Source organism: Cricetulus griseus, chromosome 3, assembly GCF_003668045.3.
Source record: "Cricetulus griseus strain 17A/GY chromosome 3, alternate assembly CriGri-PICRH-1.0, whole genome shotgun sequence".
NCBI classification, from domain to species: Eukaryota; Metazoa; Chordata; class Mammalia; order Rodentia; family Cricetidae; genus Cricetulus; species Cricetulus griseus.
In genome coordinates this window covers 281,437,126-281,459,914 of record NC_048596.1, presented here as the reverse complement: position 1 = coordinate 281,459,914, position 22,789 = coordinate 281,437,126, and the positions used below count along the sequence as shown (strand labels likewise).

The window sequence follows — 22,789 nt, the reverse complement described above, 5'->3', positions numbered from 1 at the left end:
CTTTTCCTTCTCCTCCATTCCACTCAGCCCAACACAATCATTTGTGCCTGTCTGGCATCTATCTGGTCAATGTGATCATCCAAACTCTAGCTGAGACATTATTGGTTATTTCCTTCATTCCACCCACTGGCAAGCTCACAACGGTCATGTCTGTAAGGTATGTAGGTAGAATACATTGACCTATCTGTCTGCAGTCTACCCTTCTTTCAGTCATCAACTTTTTAATTCCCATTTCCCTGGTCACGAGTTTTACTTTACCTTCTGGTTTTATTGTTAAGCAATCTAAATCCAAATGAAGACAGTTGGAAAGCTCATAGGCATTCCCCCCAGCTTCATTCTCAAAAGCAGCACTATGTTATATCACTGTTATATGTAACATGGACTTTTAGCTCCAAACACAAAAAATCAACATTAAGCTTTTAAATGAAGACACCAATGAAAATATTTTTAAAAATTTTTGGTGAAAATGACTATGTATAAGCAAAAAAAAAAATCATTTATGAAAGGGCTTTATTTCCATCCAGCAGCAATCTTAAGCAGGAAAAATCCACAGGATTTACTACTTTAACAGGGTGAAAATCCTTCAAAAAGCCTATATGAAGCTAGATTTTTATGCTTGTGTCTTTAGATGAAAAAAAAAAAACTGAAGAAATCTAATCATATATTTTTCTTCTTCTATAGGAGCAGAAGTAGTTTGGGGTTATGATTTGATTTGTGTAACTCTTTCAGGTTGTTTTGAATTTGGGGACACAGGAACATTTTTAAAAAGGGAAACAGTCAAGTCAGTATTACTGGGCATTTTAATTTAGATTTGTCATTTAATTTGTCTTAGTTACTTTTCTATTGCAATGATAAAATACCATGATGAAGGTAACTTGTACAAAAAAAAGGAATTTATGTGGGGCTTTTAGTTTCAGAGGGTTAGAATCTGTGACCACCATGGCAAGGAGCCTGGTAGCAGGCAGGGAGGCATGCAGACATGTGCTGGAGCAGTAGCTGAGTGAGAATTCCTCTCTTGATCAGTGAGCAGGAGGCAGAGAAAGCATGCTGGCAATGGTTGTAGTCTTTTGAAACCTCAAAGCCTGCCCACAGTGACACACCTCCTCCAACAAGGCTTACACACCCTAGTCCTTCCCAAATAGTTCCACCCACTGGGGACCAAATATTCAAACATATGTGTCTATGGGACCCACTCTTATTCAAGCCACCACAAATCCCAAACATCTTCTGTGATTATATGACTATTATAATGCTATATAGAATTTCCACACTTAGTTGTACATCTCTTAAAAGAATCAACAGATACTTTGGAAGGCATAAAAAGGACCCTGTTGAGGAACTCTGGTGAAAAGTGAGATTAAAAACTAAATTTTCTTACCTTAGCACTGCAAACAGCTACATTGGCAGGGAGCTGGGAAAACTGTTTCAACTCAAATACATCACGTGTTGCCCATCGGCTCATGTGGTTCTCAGCTCTGCTTGATCCAATCACATTCTGATTTGAGTGGATATACGCCACTTCCTGAACACCACCTAGGAGACGACAATGTTCATTCCATGATTCGATGCCATGAAGCAATACTGCTCTAGTTACCAACAGCACACTAAGAACAGGATAAACCTGCTTTATTTCCTCTAGTGTTTGAGAAGTCTTGCTATGTAGCTGAGGTTAGTTTCAAACTTGTGATTCTCCTGCCTTAGCCTCCTAGCTATGCTTGTTTGCTTGCTTCCTTTCTTCCTTCCCTCTGTCTCTGTCTCTCTTTCTCTCTCTTTTTTTCCGAGACAGGGTTTCTCTGTGTAGCTTTGGAACCTATCCTGGCACTCGATCTATAGACCAGGCTGGCCTCAAACCTGCAGAGATTCACCTGCCTCTGCTTCCCTAGTGCTGGGATTAAAGGCATGTGCCACCAACGCCTGGCCTTTCTTTTGAGGCAGTGCCTTACTTTGTAGCCCTGGTGTCCTAGAACTCACTACTGTAGGCCAGGCTAGTCTCAAAGCTCACAGTTAATCCTGCCCTTGACTTCCCAATGCTAGGATTAAAGGTGTACACCTGCACACCTGGCTATGTTTGCTTTATTTTACAATTATTATTATCTTTGTTGTTTTCTTGAGACAAGAACTCATGCTGCAGCTCAGGAGGGCCTAAAACTCATGGCAATTCTCCTATCTCAGCCCCCTGAGTATTGTTGAAATTATAGGTATAAGCAACTATGCCTAACTGCTTGCTTTATTTTTAATCTTTAAAAAATGATGTTACTATCACAATATTAAAAAAAAAAAAAGTAAACTGAAAAGGAGTTCAAAATATATTGATCCAGGCTAACTTGGAAATGACTTTCTACTTTCATCAATATGAGAACTGCCGAGATTAAGTAACAATTTTTAAATTTAAATCTGAAATGGAGATTTTTATCTGTGAGTATCATGGTTAGTTGTCCTCTATTGATTTTTCTTCTTTGTTAATTTCAAGTTGTTGTTTGCTCATTTAAGGAGGTGCTCTAGGCTTATCTGCTCCTTTAAAAAAGTACTTGATGGCAGTGATGGGAGGGAGTATGGGTTTATGACCAGGAAGTTGTGTTTGGTTGGCGGTGCTCAACTTTATTGTTTGTATTTTGTATTTTTTTGTACACATGCCCAGAGAATGTCAAGATGAGAGCTTTTTAGGAAATGAAAAAAAAAATTAACTCATAGCTTTTTATCTGAAAGTGGTTTTAAAAGCGGCCGTATTTTTTACTGCTTTGCTTCTAGGTTCTAATAATTTATTTTGCAATTGCGGTCATAAAAGAAGAGGCTAGAACTAAGGCCTGTAAAACCTGCCTCAAACAGCCCTGGCAATGAACTTCAACTGTGACCTCAACACTCTTGCTGTTTTAGCCCTGAACCCTCCAGCAACCACCAAGCACAAAACACAAGACACTGCTGCATCATGTAATTAAAAGTTACCAGGAAAACATCTACATGTGAAGCAAAATACCACTAACTCTTACTTAAAAACCTCCAATAATTACTTTTAAAAGCGTTTGTAACAATCTCTTAACCCTCTAATGTCACTACTGTAAGCAAACCAATTGACAACCCTGTTCTGAGTTAATAATGGTACCAAAATACACATATATAATAGAAAAATTTTAAGTGAGTCTTATCCGTAAGAGAAAGCCTAATGTGTAAGTTAACAATTAAGGTGCCTGGAGCACCTTATTTTATCTTTCTTCATATGGGGGATAAGTAAGAGACTCATAAAGCAATGCTAACTCATAATCACTAAGCGGATTCTGAACAGAAGTTGTTCATTCCCTCTGAATCCCCAGGTGATATCAAACAGCAACTACACAACAAAAGTAGACACCTACAGACACATGGAAACAAAATTAGATGAGAAGACACCCTCAGTTAAGTAGAGTCAATCTGCCATAGCAAAACTACATAGCAGTGGTTCTCAACCTATGGGGTCACAACTTCTTGGGGGGTTGTCAAATGACCCTTTCACAGGGGTCACTTAAGACCATCACAAAATACAGGCATTTACATTACAATTCATAACAGTAATACAATTAGAGTTATAAAGTAGTAATGAAACTGATTTTATGGTTGGAGGAGGGTCACCTCAACATGAGGAACCGAATTAAAGGGCTGCAGTGTTAGGAAGGCTGAGAAGCACTGCTATGTAACATTGAAGGTCCGGGAAGGTGTGGCATAAGACAGACCTAAGAACAGGAGACCCCAGGACATTTGTTGGGAGGCAGGAAGGGCCACGCAGAGGGAAGGTGTTCTGCTCACCAGGACTGAAGGCCTCAGGAGAATGTGGCAAGCTAACTATATAATATAATTTCCCACACTGGCCCACTTACCAGTGCTGCTTCCCAGCCAGAGCCCAGCAAAGAGAAGCAACATGGGGTGGCAATCATTGTGAGCAGGGGAGCAGGATTCAGCAGTGAACAGGGGAGCAATTTCCCCTTAAAAAGATCAAGAGAGAATTATCCAGGTCAAATCCTGAAAATTGTAAGAAAAAAAAAAAAAAAGAGTAAGCAGCACAGTGATATCTGTGCAAGAAATGACTCTGACAAAAACTACAACCATGTCAAAACTTTTAGGCAAGACACTTCAAGACCACAAAAGAAGACACAAATTAACACTATGAATCAGGCCAGGCAGTGGTGCTTTTAAGCTCAGCACCTGGGAAGCAGAGACAGGTGGATCTTTGAAGTTCGAGGCCAGTCTGGTCTACAGAGCCAGTTCCAGGACAGCCAGGAATACACAGAGAAACCTTGTATTGACTGCTTCCTCCCCCACGTGCAAAACAAAACAAAACAACAACAAAAACAATATAAACAGAATTAGAATAATTTAGAAACAAGTGATGTTCTGAGACATTAAGAAAATATCCTTTGTAAGTGAAGACTAATCGAGAAGAAACATTAAGAGGAAATAAATACAATAGACAATGACAAGAAAAAAAAAACAAACAAATCAAAAGATAAAGATGATTTAAGAGACTGAAGAATTCTCAAGACCAGTGTCAAAGACTGAACATCTGAACAAGAAGAGAGACTTGAACAAGTAACTAACAGAAGCACAAATGTTCCTGAAAGAAAGGCTGAGTGGAAATTACACTGGCATATAAGAATACTGACTCAGGATAAGCACCAGACACAATCTGGTGAAACCACTGGACAGCAATGAAGAGAAAATGATTTCCTTGTGTATTGGGAGGAGTGATGAAAATGAAGCTTCATACTGAAAATACTCAACAAAGTGTGAGCCAAGAGCTTTATATCCAGAAAAACTGGCTCTCAGGGTACAAATCATTACCACCACAAGAACCCTAGAGAAAAAAAAAAACAATTCTTCAGCAACATGTCTTTAAAAACTTACTAGAAAACAAGGTCCAGATGATACAAATGATTTAGAGACATTGACACAAGGAATGAAAGGGACCATGAAATTTCTAGTTACCTATATACCATGTGGGAGTGAAACCAAAGGGGAATGCCAATGTCTTTGGCAGTTTAGACATGGTGTATCCATTGTAACAAATGGAAAGAAATGGAATAGTATGTCTACAAACAAAACTAAAAGAATGTTTCTAGTGATGCTATTTTGGTAATAAAGTGAAGTGCTCTACCTCTGGGATACATCTCCAACCTTTATTGTAGTATCATACCAACTCATTCTTTCACTATTGTTTAATACGAGACAAAACAAACAAGCAGTTATGGAACAGTATAACTAAATCATTCACTGCATATGACCAGAACGATCAAGATGAAAGAAATAGTATTCAAATATAATGGAGATGAGAGAGAACTTTCTAATTAAGTACCACTATAAATATGAAAATATAAACATATTTTCATGATGAATGTGGTATATTCATCATCACATATAACCATATAAAACGTATGTGCATATGTATTCATACACAAATGAGCGTATGTGTAATACACATATTAATATATATGATCACAAATATAGCATATAAACTATTCATGCATATATACAAATACTATGACCACTGAAAACTCCCAGTACTACTCATTTGCAGGTAATGCAGAGGTCAGAGCACATGTCTAACTGCTGAGAATAGTGAGAAAAAAAATGCAGATTGAGGGAAACTCTAAGTAAATTATAAAATAATGAAAGGATGGAGGAAGATTCTCACAGAATACACAGACTATATAAAATGAAGTAAATGGACAAGACTAAACTATGCTACCATGAAAATACACATCCATGTGACAAAACCTTAACAATATATGTAAAGAATTACTCTGTAAGTCAAAATAATTGGTTATACGGAACAGAAAGCTATGATGAGGGTAAGTCGCATGGAGGAGTCTTACGGGGAGACAGCAAAACTCTATCCTCCTGTAGGTGGCCTTCCCTTTATCCTGTGATTTTGTTATTTCTACATTATCCTTAATTATTTCTGCCTCAATGCAGTATCTTGACTTTAGAACTATTTTACAGCTAACTGAATCATCTCATAGAATATGTGACTGAAAACAGTTATTTAGGGAAATGTTTGCAGAATGTCTACAGTTATAGTTACCTAATATTTTATCCACTGAGTCACACATCTGCTCTTGACTGGCAACTCTTTCATTTAAAAAGCTTGCTGGTTCCCTTGGCATAAAAGTGCTATTTTTCTTATCCATGCCAGGCAGCTTGGGGAACAAACTGATTTCATCTTTTATGGTTTCTGCTTTGTGATTCAGTTTAGAGAAACTCAAGTGGTGGGCAGACGAATTGTCATCTGAGGATGAAAAATCATCAATGACCTGAGAGCTACAACCCCCGTCTGTTGCCCACACTTGTTTGGGATCCTTTGCCGTTGTCGGAGACTTATAAAGCTCCCTTCTGTTTTTCTTCTTTCTCTTAAGCGTTCGTATTCTTGACTTGGGGAACATATCGATGTCATCAGATTCATCACTAATATCATCCGTACATTTTCTTCTCCTAACAGGTTTCGAGGTCATGTTCTCAGGACTCAAGGGTTTTGAAACTGGCTCATTTCCTCTGCCACTGTTCGGTCTACCATCAACACCATTTATTTTCACAGGGTTTCCTGTTTTAGGATCTTCAGATCCACCTAACAACAGCTTAAAGCGTATACGGTTATTGTGAGCTGGGTACTGTGTGGGAAAGATGACATCACTGTCTTCTGACTCTGTGTCACTCTGTCCCATGCCATCAAGTCCAGCTGTACTGTGACACTTTCTCTCATCATCAGATTCAGAAGAAATGTTCTGTTCTAAAGTCTTATTTTTATCAGAACCACATTTTTCATTAGGATTTTGGATGTTCTCTGATTTCCAATGTTCTGAAGTACAAACAGAGTCCCGAGTTTTCTGACAGGCAGTCTGTTTGGCCTCTGGTGACGGGCATGTGGGCTGTTCATCAGAACTTTCGTCACCAGAGGTCGGGTTTCCATCGCCATCCTGTACTGACTTGCAGTCTGCCTCAAACAATTTAGAGAATCCACACTGTAGCAAAGTGAGCTGTGCTGAGGAGCCTGGAGTTCTACTGGAGCCACAGACTCTGTCTTCAGCAGTCTTTCCAAGGGGATGGCCTGCTGACTCGTCATCACTGAGGTCACTGTAGAGCTCATAAACCTCTGTAGGTTCTTGACAGTCAGGGTCTCTAGGCTATGTGAAAAAGCAGACAGAAACATTAGGAAGCATGAGGGAAGGGTTGTGTGCAGTGGTTCATGCCTGCGGTAAGAAAAACAAAGGAACTGGAAGACAGACAGGAGGATGAGGGGTTCAAGACCGTTCTGTACTTCACAAGGAATTCCAGGCCAGTCTTGACTACATGAGACCCTGTCTCAAGAACAAAAAAATGCTACAAATTTAAATTCAATTCCCTTTCACAGTAACCCAAGTTAATAACAACCTTCAGTTTCCTAAAATTGAGGCTTAATTTGTAAATATTCTCAGAAATTAATCTGATACTTCTACCAATATTTGATATTTCTGTTTAATCTGATTTTAAAAAACGGTCAACCTGGGCCAGCAAGATGGCTCAGAGGGAGAGGTACCTTTGACCAAGCATAACAACCTGAGCCTGATCCTCAGGAACCAACTTGGTGTGAACACAAAATAGGTAAATAAAAACAAGTTCCCCAAGTTCAAGGTCGCTCAGTTCACATAAATATAAATCTCAAAAGCAGACAAAAACAAAAAACCCCAGCAAAAACAGTAACATAAAAATCTTCTGCATGTTCTTGTAGCTTATACCTAACATGGCCTGTAGTGAGCTATCCACTTGGCCTGCACCTGTTGCACTGACCACACCTGTTCAAGGGTGGTCATAGGTGCAGATGTGATGGGGAAGGCTAGGTCTGAGGTCCCAGACCCCAGCTCACTCTCTTGGAGCTGGAACTTGTGGGTCATCGGTTTCTCATGTAAGTGACTTCTCCCAGAATAAAATTAACCTATAACTAACCAAGTCCCATGTATCTTATTCGTGCATCTATAATGGCCTCTGGTAACAATGTAGGTTTCATGGCTGTGTGATGAGATCCTAAGATCGCAGACTCAAACCAATACAATACTTGCTTTGCTTTACAGAATGATTTTAATACTTGGATTTAATCTTAGATACACATTGACGGTCATTTCTCTAATTAACTTGTCCTTCAGTTAAAATAAAAAATAGTCTGGTGTGGTCACTTATACAAGGTATTTAATTTGAGGGTGACTGCTCCTGGATGAATACTGCTCACCTTAAATAATTAGTCTCACTCATCATCTTGTGACTTTGTGTCTCTGAGCTTTTAGAAAACTTTCTATTTTTACATACTGAAAAATGAAGAAGTAAAAGAAAAGACTGTCACAGCCCATGTTTTCTGGTACTCACTGTTTCTGGTTCTGGGGCAGAAGGTCCCCCTTTCAACCATGTTGTGGCTGTCATGATGCCAGCTTCCACTTGGCCTTCTCTCTATAACATCCACAAGGAAGAATATAAAAACGGCTGTAAATACAGAGGAAAACAACAGCAAAGGCAGACTAAGTGTGTCTTTGCATTCTTAATAACACTTTCTCATTTGCTGAGTTCATACAGTTTCACATAATGGAAAACTAGGGTCTGTTCAACTCCACTGAAAGCACTCTTGGGAGGCACAAAAGTTCACACCTTTGCCCAGGAACCCTGCCTAGAACAGCTGTTCTTACAGCATTAAGAAAGAGCACACTCAGCACACAAGCATCAAGATACTGAGTGTTGAAACCACAGCACTCTAGTTTGTGTCAGGAGTGCATTTGCCATCCATATCCACTACAGAACATTACTGGGCTACTTGGAGTCAGTAGTTACTACAGAACACCAGAGGCTGCAGAGCAGGACTCCGACAATACAGGCCTTCCTTCCCATCCACCAGGGCTCATCCTGAACGATGGCCAAGAGGCTGACATTACGTGTGACACTGACAGCTCATGTCCATTAGTGTGAACACTCTCTATTTCCATCAGGACTGAAACTGCTCAAAACAGGGAGTAATTTTTCTTAAACTTAATTTATGATGCTTACTAAAGGAAACACAGTCAGGAATTTTACTATGAAGTCCCAGAAGCCAAGGGAGGTAACCTGGAGTTCTCCTTGGCTGTTTTCTCATCTATGTAACAAGGAGATGAAAAAGGGTGATACTCCAGGGCTTTGTGATAACTACATTAGTATCAGCTGGGAAACACGATAATATTTTCAGTGTTCTGGCAAATTAATGAACTTAACGGAATTTTTAAAGCCATCTAAGTGTCTCATTTGAAGAATAAGAAACATCTGTATGCTGAGCATGAACATAGCTAAGAGTTTGAAATACTGGTGTGGAATTTTTATTGGGAACAGAAAACAAAAAAATCTCTAAGAGACTGGAGAGTACATCTCGGGGAGTATTTTGTAACTTCTAATCAAAACATGTTTTTACAGTTTTATTTAGGAAAATCTTAATTTTTTTAGCTCTCAATTTCAACAGCTGTTTTCAAAATAATAAACTCCTCTCAGCTTTGTTTGTCTGAAAATGGCCATGGAGGCCATACTAACTCATACGTGGACTGGGTATACACATTGTAAGTATCCACGAGAAAGGCTTGGCTTTGAGATGCAATTCATTTCCCATTTCTTTAAAAGTAGAAATTCTAAGCAGGTATTTTTGCTAAGGGAAATGAGAATTTTCTCTGAAAAGGAACACCATCTGTATTTCACAATTTCCAAATGATGAAACTGTCCTTAAACCATCGCTGAAGAGGTCACAGACCAGCTCCCTACCTCCAAGATGTCTCTCGTAAGACATGACCCTTGGGCCCTTAGTTTGAAGAGGTTGTGGACACCAAAGAGCTCTCCTCGATGTTCTTTTGATCCTTGTACTGCTTCAAAATATCGCTTGGCATTTTCACTTCCAACCACTACACAGTGAAGTTGCTGTAACAGAAAAATACAAGACATTTTTGAAGTGTTTGCTCCAACAGTATGTCAGAATTTCCTGGCATTCCCTGCATACACACAATTTTAGTTGGGTTGGCTGAATTGCCGTGAGGAGGAGATTTTGTTTTAATTTCCCTGCAGATGTTGTCATTATGGTGAAATAATAATATTCTGGCCACCTTACTGGAGCAGGCATCTTACATTTCCTATTTTATCTGTCTTTTAATTACTGAGTCAAGATTACATTATTATAAATGTTTAAGAATGAAAGATGACATCTAAATACACGTTTCTTCTTTTAAAATTATTATATTAAAAACTAATATTGGCACAATTGTTTATCACTTATTTACAATCTAAAGTAACTATACAAAAACATGCTGATGTCAACCTAACTGCAGATTTAATTACATTGACACAACTACCATGAAAACCCTAGAAACACCATTGTCAAGAGTTTTGAGAACATCAACAATGGAGCCATTAATGAATGATATATATGGATATATGACATTTTAGCATCACCATAAGGATGTACTCTCTATTTGCTGACTATTTTATAATGTAATATAAATGTGTAAAATTTATACATGATTTTTCAGGAAATACACACTGTTGTTAAGTCTGAGTTTCAAATGGCCCAGAAAAAGAAGAAAAGTAATAGCTCCAAGAAGGCAGCAAACATGAAAAATGTTACCAAAATGGGAACTGGGGCAAGTTTGGAGTTCTTTGAGCTGTTTATCCAATTCTTCTGTAAAGTTTTCTAAATAATTTGCATGCATGTGTATATGTATACCTATATACATCATGTAGATGAGGCAATTTTCAAAATGCCAACCTTGATTACATATGGTGCTCAAATTTGAAGGAACACAGGTGCTGTGTAGATGTTATTTTATACCAGACTATTTGAATGACTGCATAGGAGCACAGCAGACCCAAATCCAAGTCCCGCTTGGATCATTCTGGATGCCTTTGCAATGCAATTATAGCTACAAAGAAATAGTTTCATGCACGAACATGTTTTTTTTATATAAAGTAATATGGTTCCAGGGATTAAGATCTGCTAACTACAATCCAGCACACTGTTGTGCTCTTCATTTTCTTCAACTAGTTAGTAGTGTGTTTAAATACATGCTCATCTCAGACTACTGCCATAGTTATTTGGAGTAGGGTAGAGACTGTCCAAGTATTTAGCTTTCTGGTGATGAGAATGACTTTCTTATGTATGCCAGCAAAATGTTTAAGCTGTCTTACTTTCAGTATTTGTTGTTCTATACCAGGAACAGACAACTTCTGGGTGTATGGTAAACAGATAAGAAGAGTACATGCTAAACCACCTTATTACACACACTCCAAGGAGCCCCCAGGAACCTGTTTTTGCAGTAGTGTTTGTCTGACTTTCTGGTGGTCTCCCCCTGGCTGATTTTCACTGAATTTCTCTCTTTTCTGTCTTTAAGGATTCCTTAAATAATTTCTGGGGCTTTGAGAAATGTTCTGTGTTCCGACATATTTATAGTTGTTTTTTGTTCTTGGATTTTTATTCTTTTTCTCCAAAGAATATGAGGCTCAATGTATTTATGCCTGATATGCATCCTTGTTTCAAACTCCAAACTATCTTCAAACCATGTATTATACCTTTTCCTTACCAGATTGCTACCTTATCTTTGTATGTGTCATACAAAATTCTAAACACTATGACACTGTCTCCTGAAAACTTTTTATTATATATTATTTTACAGTATATAATAAGCCATTTTAGATAAAAGTAAAAGTGCACATAATAGGTTGAAAAAAACTTACATGATTAAGGAAATGATACTTAATGACCAGTCTAAGACAGAACTTAAAACAAGTCCTAAGAAATAGCCTCATTTTTTTTTTTCACAAGTGGTTAAGCTAGAAAAGAAATTCTCTCAAGTAGTTCCAAACTGTTTCCTTTAGAGCTAAATGATTTAAGAAAATACACAAACTGCTGTGCATAATTCTATTTTTAGAATGAAGAAGTTAGCATGAGTTTTAAGATTGGATCATTTTTAGGTTAACTACCACCACATGTGAAAGATGTTTGCTCTTAAATAGATGCCAACCAAATATAAAGGGAGCAATTCAAATTTAATACTTGTAATTAAACGTGAACCTCAGTCCAGAGCTTCTTGAATGAGCAATTCTAAATGAGTAAATGTTTATTTATAAGTATAAAAAGAACAGAAATTAATACCCTACACACAGGAAAGAGCCAATGAGATTTCAGATGAACACTCAGAGCGCCAAGCAGCAGCTGAAGTCAAGCTGTACAATCTCATTCACTGGGCATCTCTCCAGTCCGTTTCCCTACAGTGTATCCATATCTCCTCCATCTTTCTCATGTCTCAGCACTTACAGAAGATGGTAACCCATGAATATCAAACTGAAGAGGAGGTTCCTTAAGGCTGAAGGGTGGCTCAGGCATTCCTGCCCTGAGTTGTGAGAATGATGCCTCTGGGCACCTGAAACTCACCTATGGTACACGTATTGTACCTTGGCTCACTGTGTGGGAGGTGTGACCACATTTTTTACATTGTGATCAGTGTACTAGCAGAATAATGGCATTCCTGGGAGCTAGTTAAAAATGCAGAGCTGCCAGGGCAGTGGTAGCACATGCCTTAAATCATAGCACACAAGAGAAAACAAACAAACAAAAAGCTGCAGAGTCTTGGGCTGTACCTCAGACATACTTAACCAGAACTTGCATGTCAACAAAATCCCTAGATGATTTAAATGCACATTAAGGTTTAAGAAATACTGCTTTAAGAAGCTTTCAGGGAAAAAATCCAATGAACTTATCAATCAGTATATTTCATGCAAATGTATTTAGAGTATATTTTATAATCTTAGTAAATTCCATACTAGAATAAAATTCAAAACTCCCTTTATACAAATTTGTTCCTAATTTCTGAAAATAGACAAATGTTTACTTCTAACTTAGAATGAGGCATATCCTTACCTGCTTGTAGACCTGTCGTAAGTACATGATCTCCTCCACTGTCCCCAAGGATATCAGTCTAAGCACTTTAACATCTCTACACTGCCCAATCCTATATGCTCTGAAAATTAAAAATAGCAAGTCAACTAAATTACCCGAGGTTTAAGAAGAAGCTCCTATATGTAAAGTGGAAAATCACAACATTTTTAATACTCTGTTTGGGTTACATAATGTTATTTAGTACTAATATAAATATATCTACTCATACGAAAGACTAGTTACTGAGAATATTATACATAACAATAAATCTTTACTCCATGCGCCCGAGCCCCACAGCCATGTGGGCGTCCAGAATAACACACAGAGTCTTTTTTTTTTTTTTTTTTTTTTTTTGGTTTTTCAAGACAGGGTTTCTCTGTGTAGCTTTGGAGCCTATCCTGGTACTCTCTCTGGAGACCAGGCTGGCCTTGAATTGACAGAGATCCACCTGCCTCTGCCTCCCGAGTGCTGGGATTAAAGATGTGCGCCACCAATGCCTGGCTCACACAGAGTCTTATATTAGTTTACAATGCTGCTGGCCAATTGACTAGCATTTCTTATATGCTAGCTCAGTCTTAATTATCATAAATCTATATATTTTATATGAATTATCTTATTGAGGACGCCTTCCGCTGGCATCCTCTTCCTGGGATCACATGGCGGCTCCATAGAGAAGAGAGCAGGAAGAGGAAGAGCAAGAGGACGATTTCCTTCTTGTCCCTGCTTATATTCTGAGTCTGCCTGCTATGTCACTTCCTGCCTGGATCACAACACTTCTTTACCAGAATCCTCCTTGACTCCTAGTCCCACCTAACTTGCTTCTTCATTGGCCAACAGTACTTTATTCAACAACCAATAAGATAAACATACACAGAAGGACATTCCCCATCAACTATAGAAAAGGTATATAAAACTTTCTGTTACAAATATCATCTTCCATTGCCCAAAACCTCTTTCTAAAATTAGCATTTTGTTTTAGAGGACCTCCGTATGGATCATTCCCAAATGATTTAATTTCTGTAAGATTCCTCCAAATGCAGACAGATTCACAGTGGCAGAAAACAATATTAGCAACTGCTTGGGAATGAACGACTCTAAGGGGGGCAGGAGGGACATATTACAAAAGGTGCAAGGATACATTCATTATCTTGATTGTGGTGATGGTTTCATAGGTGTACACAATCATCACAGCTTAACTACATAAAGTATGTCAAGTTTACTGCATATATGCCAATTATGCCTTAATAAAATTGTGTCAAAATAAAAACAGTAAAAAAAAAGTTCCCCTCCCAAAGAATAAAAACCAAAATAAAAATGAATCATGTTAAAAGTAACTGAAAAGTTGAGTGCAGGTTTAAGAGCTGGGTCTGAGCGAATCACTCAGTTGCCTAAAATGCCAGGGTGCGATACAAGACCCTGAAACTGACTACCGCTTTATGCTGACTCAGCACAGTGGTTACCTGTGGGTCTCTCCCCAGGAGTCTCAAACAGGCTTTATTGATGCTCTAAATGAAGTAACATCCCAAACACCTGTAGAGTTTCTGAGGCAAATGTACAAGACGCTACTACTCACAATACTTAAAAATATTATAATTTGGGGAAAATTTATTTTGAATTTGAGAGATCACTGAAAATACTATTAATATTTGGTATTCTCTCATAGAGAAGATGTTTGAGTGCTGCAAATCTTGCTTCTACAGAAGGGGATAGAGGGGTTGTAAAAAAAAATCTGAAAAGGACCCAAGAAAATTTCTCTCTCTCTCTCTCTCTCTCTCTCTCTCTCTCTCTCTCTCTCTCTCTCTGTGTGTGTGTGTGTGTGTGTGTGTGTGTGTGTGTGTGTGTGTACAGCACACTGCTTTGTGTTTTGTGTGTTAGAGTGCTTGCCTTTTAATCTCCACAGGTGACACTTGAATACATGTTATTTTGTACCCATGTTTCATCAGGTTCTTGGTCCATCAGTGACTTGCACATGATGAGTGTTCTACTGTGTAGAGACAAGTATAAAGGAACTGCTTTATGACAACAGGTCGATGTCTGGATTTCTCCTTGTTCTTCTAGAGACGCAGTAGAAGGAAATAGTCGGTGTGTGTGTGTATGTGTGTGTGTGTGTGTGTGTGTGTAATGCACTGAATGGGATAAATAGTAAGCCATGGGGATATACATGAAAAGATACAAAAATCAGGAACTAGGAAGATAACTTGGTAAAGTCCTTGCTATGCAAACATGAGGACCTGAGTTTGATCCCCAGCCTCCTACGTAAAAAACAGGTGTGGTGGCAAGTGCATTCAATTCTAGCACTGGGTAGGTGGAGACAGGAGGATCACTGGGGCTGAATGGGCAGCAAGCCTAGCCTACTTGGCAAAATCCAGGCCGGCGATAGATCCCATCTCCAGAAATAAGGTGTCACTCCTGAGGAACAAGTATTCATACCACACACACATCTATATACAAACACTCACACAAATAAAAAGCTTAAAGACACACCAAATATTCCAAGACCAAATAAATAAAGGGTGGTTTCTGTTTCTCTCTGGATTCTACTTGACTGCATAGAATCAGATCCCAAACCTGACATTCTGTGAACCTCAGAAAGAAACTAAGGTCACTTTGTCTCAGCTTCCTGCAGCATAAGACGGGAAGATACTAGTGCCTGTCTGTTGTGGGATAATTCTCCTGTACACTGTGAAAATGTTTTGCTCTCATTGTTACTAAAAAGCTGATTGGCCAATAGCTAGGCAGGATTTTTGGGACAGAGAAAATGCTGGGGAAGAGGGGCGGAGTCTGGGGAATGGAAAGCCAGACTCAGAAGCAGCAGCATGGGAAATTCATAGATGAGGTGCTGCCTTGGGCAGCACATAGATTAGTAGAAAGGGGTTAATTTAAGTTGTGAGAGTTGGCTAGAGACAAGCCTAAGCTATTGGCCAAGCATCCATAACTAGTAAGTCTCTGTGTGGTTATTTGGGACTGGCTGGTGGGACAGAAAAGTCCATCTACACCTGTCCTCTATGGGTATTAAGTTAAATGATAGAATTCAAGAAGGTCATGGAAATACCTGGTTCATAATAAATGTAAGTGCAATTGTCATTCCTTTGTCCTTCTAAATGTATCTGCACAAGGCTGTACATAAAAGGTTTAATATTGAAAGAAAATATCATTTGCTAGTAAGCCTTTCTGATCTCTCTCTCTCTCTCTCTCTCTCTCTCTCTCTCTCTCTCTCTCTCTCTCTCTCTCTCTCTCTCTCTCTCTCTTTAAGACAGGCTCTCCCTATGTAGCTCTGGCTGGCCTGGATCTTGTTATGTAGACCAGGCTAGCTTTTACCTCCAGAGAGCTGGGACTGAAAGTGTATGCTGTCACACTTAGCACCTTTCTGTCTCTTCTTATCTTTGTTGTATATTCCCCTTTTTCTCTCCCACCATGCAAAAATTTATTATATTCTTTTAATTAATAATTTAAATTTTAAGTCATGTTAATGATAATTTCTTCTATAACTTCCTCTTATTTTTTTGTTTGCTTACTTGATTTCTAAGTTATACCGTCCTTTTCCTTCTCTACTAAGGAATTAACTTAAAAATCGGGGCTGGAGAGATGGCTCAGTGATCTGATTCCTAGTAGCCACTGAACTGGCCTACAATCACCTGCAACTCATCCAAAGTTTCCTTTATCCCCAGTGGACATCACAGGCACACAGTGCACATATACACACATAGGCAGGCAACACTTAATGCACATAAAATAAATTCTTAAAAAAGAAATTAAAACTATAAATTAAAACTTAGTGATCTACAGTGATTTCACTAGCACTTATTTCTAAAAAAAAAAAAAAAAAAAAAAAAAAAAAAAAAAAAAAAAAAAAAACACCCTCACATTTGTCTCTTTTTTTTTTTCATGATAAAATACATGCAACATCAAATTTAATCATTTTGAGCACATAGTTGAAATGTAGAAAGAAGGTTCAGTGCTTTGGAACTACTATGATATACAGACCTTACTCATTTCAAACTGAAGTTCCTTACCAACCAAACAGCAATTCCCTAGCCTCTGCCCCCAGAACCTAACAGCAACCAATCTACTTGGTGTGTATTCCTGTGAGAATATGTGTGGAGGTCAGAACATTCACAGGCATTCTTTAGAAACCATATCTTTTTGGAGACAGTCTTTCACTAGCCTGGAGTTTGCCAATTTGGCTGGGCTGGCTAGCCAGCAAGCCCCAGGGATGTCCCCAGTGATGGGGTTACAGGCCAGCTCCTCCATGCTCAGTGTTTTTGTTTTCCTTTTACAGTGGCTGAGGGATCAAAGCTGTATCCTCAAGGACTTTACTGAGGCATTTCCCTACCACTCACATTCTATTTTCTCTACAAACATCCCTGTGCAATATAATAGTGAAACCACACAGTGTGTCTCTTTTTCAGACAAAAAAAATGCAGCCGTTCTTTGTTGCTGATAATCTACTAAAAATAGTTCAGCTCTTCACCACTGAGTATGATATTAGTTTCATTTTAATAAGTAGTTTTTATGTGAAAATAATTTCCTTACACTCATAATTTGCTGTGCTTTCTAAATCACGAAAGGCTGTTAAATTTGTCAAATGTCTTTTCTGTATCAGCTAAGTGAATACTTTTCGTTCCTCATTTATCAATGTGGTATAGAACAGTGATTTTTTGTTTTTGTATAGTGTTTGGCCATCCTTGAACATCCTTCTCTGTATCATCTATTCAACTTGTTTCTAAATTGGCTTGAGCATTTTAATTAATGAACTCTTCTGCATTAATATGTCCAAGGATATTGGTCTGTCACTCTCTTGCAGAGTGAGTGTACCATTGAAATTATGTTACATAATGCTGGTTTCACAGAATGAAATATATGTGGTGATATTTTGTTTGTGCTCTAACAGATAAAGCTTGCCTGGAGATCAGAGTGCAGAACTAGTCACTAGTTAACCATAGATAGAGTCCAGGCAGTGATGGCACACACCTTTGATTTAAGAACTTGGGATCTCATGCCTTGATCCCAGTACTTTGATCCCAGCACACGCCTTTAATCCCAAGGAAGGTGGAGTGGCTGGTTGCTCTGCTTCTCTGATCTTTCAGCTTTCACTCCCTAATATCTGACTCTGGATTTTTGTTATTAAGACCAATTAGAATTAGTGCTACAACTATGAAGTGATTCCTTGACATCAATATTTTGGAAAGTTTTGAGTTGTAGTGCTAATCGTTTTTTTATTTGTAGAACACACAATGACACTACCCAGGTTTTGGCTTCTCTTTGGTGGGTTGTGACTGTGAGTTCACCTCTTTACATCCAGATGTATCATAGTTTTCTACTTCTCCCTTAGTCAGTATGTTTCTAGGAAACTGTCAATTTCTCCCAGGCTATTCAATGTATTACTATAAACTTGTTTACATACCTCTCTGATAAACAAATTTCTGCAAGTTAGGTAGTAATGCCACTTTTTCATGTATGATTTCTGTTATTTGAGCCTTACCTCTTTTCTCTGAGTCAGTCTAGCTAACAGTTTGTCAAGTTTTTCAATATTTTCAAAGAACCAATTCATGTTTCTTGAAAATTTTTTTATTATTCTTTATTTCCTTTCTAAACAATATTATTTTTGCTAACCTTGGGATTAATTTGTTCTTTTTTTGTCTTAGAAGTAAGACAAATGTTCTCAGTAAGGATTTTAGCTATAAATTTCTCTCTTATTCACTCTATCTCATAAGTTTTGGAATGATATTTTCATTTATTTCAAAGATATTTTATATTTCCTCTGCCATTTCTTCTTTGACCAGTTAGGGGTTTTGAGTGGGTTGTTTTATGTCCAGATATTTGTGAAGATTTCAGTTTTAACTTCTGCTGCTGACTCTGTCAGTCTACTGCAAATGAAAAGTAAAATACTAAATAATTTAAGTAATTTAAAATGTACTAAGGCTTTTTTGCAGATTAGTGTATGGGCTACTCTAGAGAATGCTTTATGTGTACCTTGAGACAAACATGTTTTGCTGATATGTTGTTGGGAGAAGCATCTGTTATGTCTAATTTGTCTTCGATGTTGCTCAAGCGTTCTCTTGAACATTTGCTGTGATGTGTACTATCCACGACTGGAGCTGGGGCTGAGGTAGAAGAGTCAGTCTCTCACTGCTGCTGCAGAACTATCTGTTTCCTCTTTAATTCTGACCATTTGCTTCAGAATGTTTGGAGCTCCAATGTTTGTTATACTTTTCTTTGTAACTGTTATAACTTGTTGGCACACAGACTTTTAAAAATCACTGCACAATAACACCAGTAGCACAGATACTGAGATCGACAATTAGTAAATGGGACCTCCTGAAACTGAGATGCTTCTGTAAGGCAAAGGACACAGTCAACAAGACAAAACGGCAGCCCACAGAGTAGGAAAAGATCTTCACCAACCCCACATCTGACAGAGGGCTGGTTGATGGGGAATGTATTTCTGTGTATGTTCATCTTATTGATTGTTGAATAAAGTACTGTTTGGCCAATGAGGCAGCAAGTTAGGCAGGACTAGGAGTCAAAGAGGATTCTGGGAAATGTAGTAGAGAAGTGATGATCCAGGCAGGAAGTGACATAGCCCCGCTCTTCCTCCAGATTCGCCATGTGATCCAATGGCAAGGGAAGGCGTCCGATAAGTCTTATAAAATATATAGATTTATGATAATTAAGACTGAGCTAGGAGATGAGAAGTCCTAGTCATTGGCCAAGCAGCATTTGTACCTAATATAAGTCTCTGTGCATTAATTGGGGCCCTAACTCGGCGGGCAGAACTCAGGCGGGACCGCCCACATGACGGTAGGACTCAGGCGGCTTTTGGCGGAAAGATTTATCATAACTGCTGATTTTCAAACCATACAAAGAACTCAAGAAGCTAAACACCAAAACAATCCAATTAAAAAGTGGGGTACAGAACTAAATAGACAATTCTCAATAGAGGAATCTGAAATGGCTGAAAGACACTTAAGAAAGTGCTCAACATCCTTAGACATCAGGGAAATGCAAATCAAAACAACTCTGAGATACCATCTTGCAGCTACCAGATTGGCTAAAATCAAAAACACCAATGACAGTTTATGCTGGAGAGGATGTGGAGAAAGGGGAACACTCCTCCACCGCTTGTGGGAGTGCAAACTTGTACAGCCACTTTGGAAATCAGTATGGTGGTTTCTCAGGAAAATGATAATCAGACTACTTCAAGATCCAACAATTCCACTCTTAGGCATATACCCAAAAGAAGCACATTCATACAACAAGGACATCTGTTCAACTATGTTCATAGCAGCATTATTTGTAATAGCCAGAACCTGGAAGCAGCCTAGATGCCCCTCAACTGAAGAATGGATAAAGAAAATGTGGTACATTTACACAATGGAATATTATTCAGCAGAAAAAACAAACAAACAAACAAACAAAAAACAATGGAATTTCAAAATTCGAAGGCAAATGGATGGAACTAGAAGAAACCATCCTGAGTGAGGTAAGCCAGTCACAACATGGTATGTACTCACTCATATATGGATATCAGACATAGAGCAAAGGATTAGCAGCCTACAATCCACACCATCAGAAAAGCCAGGAAACTCGGAGATATACATGCCCCCCAAGGGGAAAGGGACAAGATCTGAGCAAACTAGGAGCAGAGCGGGGAGAGGAGAGGGAGAAGAGGAGGGGGGAGAAAGACATGAGGGAGCAGGAAGATTGAGTCAGAGAAGAATAGAGGAGAGCAAGAAAAGAAATACATTAATAGAGGGAGCCGTTATAGGTTTAAAGAGAAATCTGGCACTAGGGAAATGTCCAGAGATACACAAAGATGACCCCAACTAAGATTCTAAGCAATAGTGAAGAGGCTACCATAAATGTCCTTCCTCCATAATGAGATTGATGGCTACCTTATATGCCATCCTAGAGTCTTCATCCAGTAGCTGATGGAAGCAGAAGCAGAGACCCACAGCTAAGCACTGAGCCAAACTCCTGGAATCCAGTTGCAGAGAGGGAGGAGTGATGAGCAAAGGGGTCAAGACCAGGCTGGGGAAACCCACAGAAACAGCTGACCTGAATAAGGGGAGCTCACGGACCCCAGGTTGACAGCTCGGAAGCCAGCATAGGACGGAACCAGAACCCCTGAATGTGGGTGTCAGTTTAGGAGGCCTGGGAAGCCTAAGGGGACTCTGGTAGTGAAACAGTTTTTATCCCTGGTGTGTGAATGGTCTTTGGGAGCCCATTCCCCATAGAGGGACACTCTCTCAGCCTAGATACACGGGGGAGGGCCTAGGCCCTGCCGCAAATGATGTGACAGACTTTGATGATTCCCCCATGGAAGGCCTCACCTTTTCTATGGAGCAGAAGAGGGGTGGGATGTGGGCTGGTGGGGGGCATGGGAGGATGGGAGGAAGGGAGGAAGAGGAAACTGGGATTGATATATAAAATAAGACTGTTTCTAATTTAACTTAAGAAAAAGTGGAAAAAAATAAATTATACATAGTCCTGAAAAATGAAAGAAAAATCACTGTACAATGTCCCTCTTTTAACAAATTTTGACTTAAAAGTCTATTTTTTTCTTCTATTAACACAATACCACTGCTCTTTTTTGGTTACTATCTTCATGGAATATCTTTTTCTATTCTTTCACTTCCAACTTTCACATATCCTTAAATACACACTGAGACTTATAGAAACCATGTAGTCAGATACTCCTTCCCCTAACCCCTACTCCTTTTTAATCTGTTCTGAGACCTATGTTTTTGATCTGGGAGTTTAAACCACCTATGTTCAAATAAGAAAACAAAGAAGGTCTTGGTTTCGCTGATTTGTTTGTTTGTTGAGATAGGGTCTCTCCCTGGCTGTTCTAAACTCACTATATAGACCAGGATAGCCTCAAACACATAAAATCTGCCTGCCTCAGCCTCCAGAGTGGTGGGGTTGAAAGCTTGTACTGCTATACTTAGCTGTCTTTGCTGTTTTAACTGTTTTCTCACACTTACTCCAGTACTGGTTTCCTTTGTGTTTTAGTTTATTTTACTTTTAGTGACACGTTATGATTCCTTTCCTCTGTTGTTTATATATATATAAAACACATATACTAGCAGCATTATTTGTAATAGCCAGAAACTGGAAGCAGGCTAGATGCCCCTCAACTGAAGAATGGATAGAGAAATTGTGGTACATTTACACAATGGAGTACTACTCAGCAGAAAAAAACAATGGAATCTTGAAATTTGCAGGAAAATGGATGGAACTCGAAGAAACCATTCTGAGCGAGGTAACCCAATCACAAAAAGACAAACATGATATGTACTCACTCATATGTGGACCTGCTTTATGATACATAGTAGTGACCATGCTTTATCAGAGCTGTTTTTAATGATGTTGCTCAGAATGGTTTCCTCCCAGATGATGACTGAGAAACTAATTAAAAAAAAAAAAAATGATGCCAACTGTGCTGTCTTCTGGGATTTTGTTTTTTACTCTTTTGTTGTTTGTTTGTTTTTTGTTTTTGTTTTTTTAAAAATGGAGTGTGCTGGATGTCTCTACAATTTTGTTCAAAGGACTACAGAACCTGGAAAAGCTGTTGCTGCTATTGATGCATAACATATTGCAATTATTGCTCTTTTTATATAAATATAAATATATACATATATATAAGCTAAAAAAAATAAAAAATAAAATAAAAACAACACATATACATGTTATAAATTACATCTTTATATATTACAAATGCACAGATTCATAGACATTTTATGCATCTTCCTTTTGAATCCTGATGAAAATAAACACTTAAATTCTATTGATATTTGTACTTGCCCATGTATTTGCCTAGACTGGTAAACTTTACTTTCATAAGGCTTCAAGCTACTGTCTGTT

The 22,789-nt window shown here is 38.5% G+C and overlaps 1 protein-coding gene across 1 annotated transcript in view; it reads right to left on the bottom strand.

Moving 5' to 3' along the window:
- Positions 1-22,789, bottom strand: part of Ercc6l2 (ERCC excision repair 6 like 2) — a 93,891-nt gene that overhangs the window by 28,108 nt on the left and 42,994 nt on the right. Inside the window, exons 13-17 of the mRNA XM_027409655.2 lie at positions 12,905-13,004; positions 9,763-9,915; positions 8,359-8,439; positions 6,050-7,145; positions 1,379-1,533 (exon numbers count right to left, since the gene is read on the bottom strand). Coding sequence (XP_027265456.1) covers positions 1,379-1,533; positions 6,050-7,145; positions 8,359-8,439; positions 9,763-9,915; positions 12,905-13,004 — 1,585 coding nt within the window. The remainder of the gene's footprint in view (positions 1-1,378; positions 1,534-6,049; positions 7,146-8,358; positions 8,440-9,762; positions 9,916-12,904; positions 13,005-22,789) is intronic.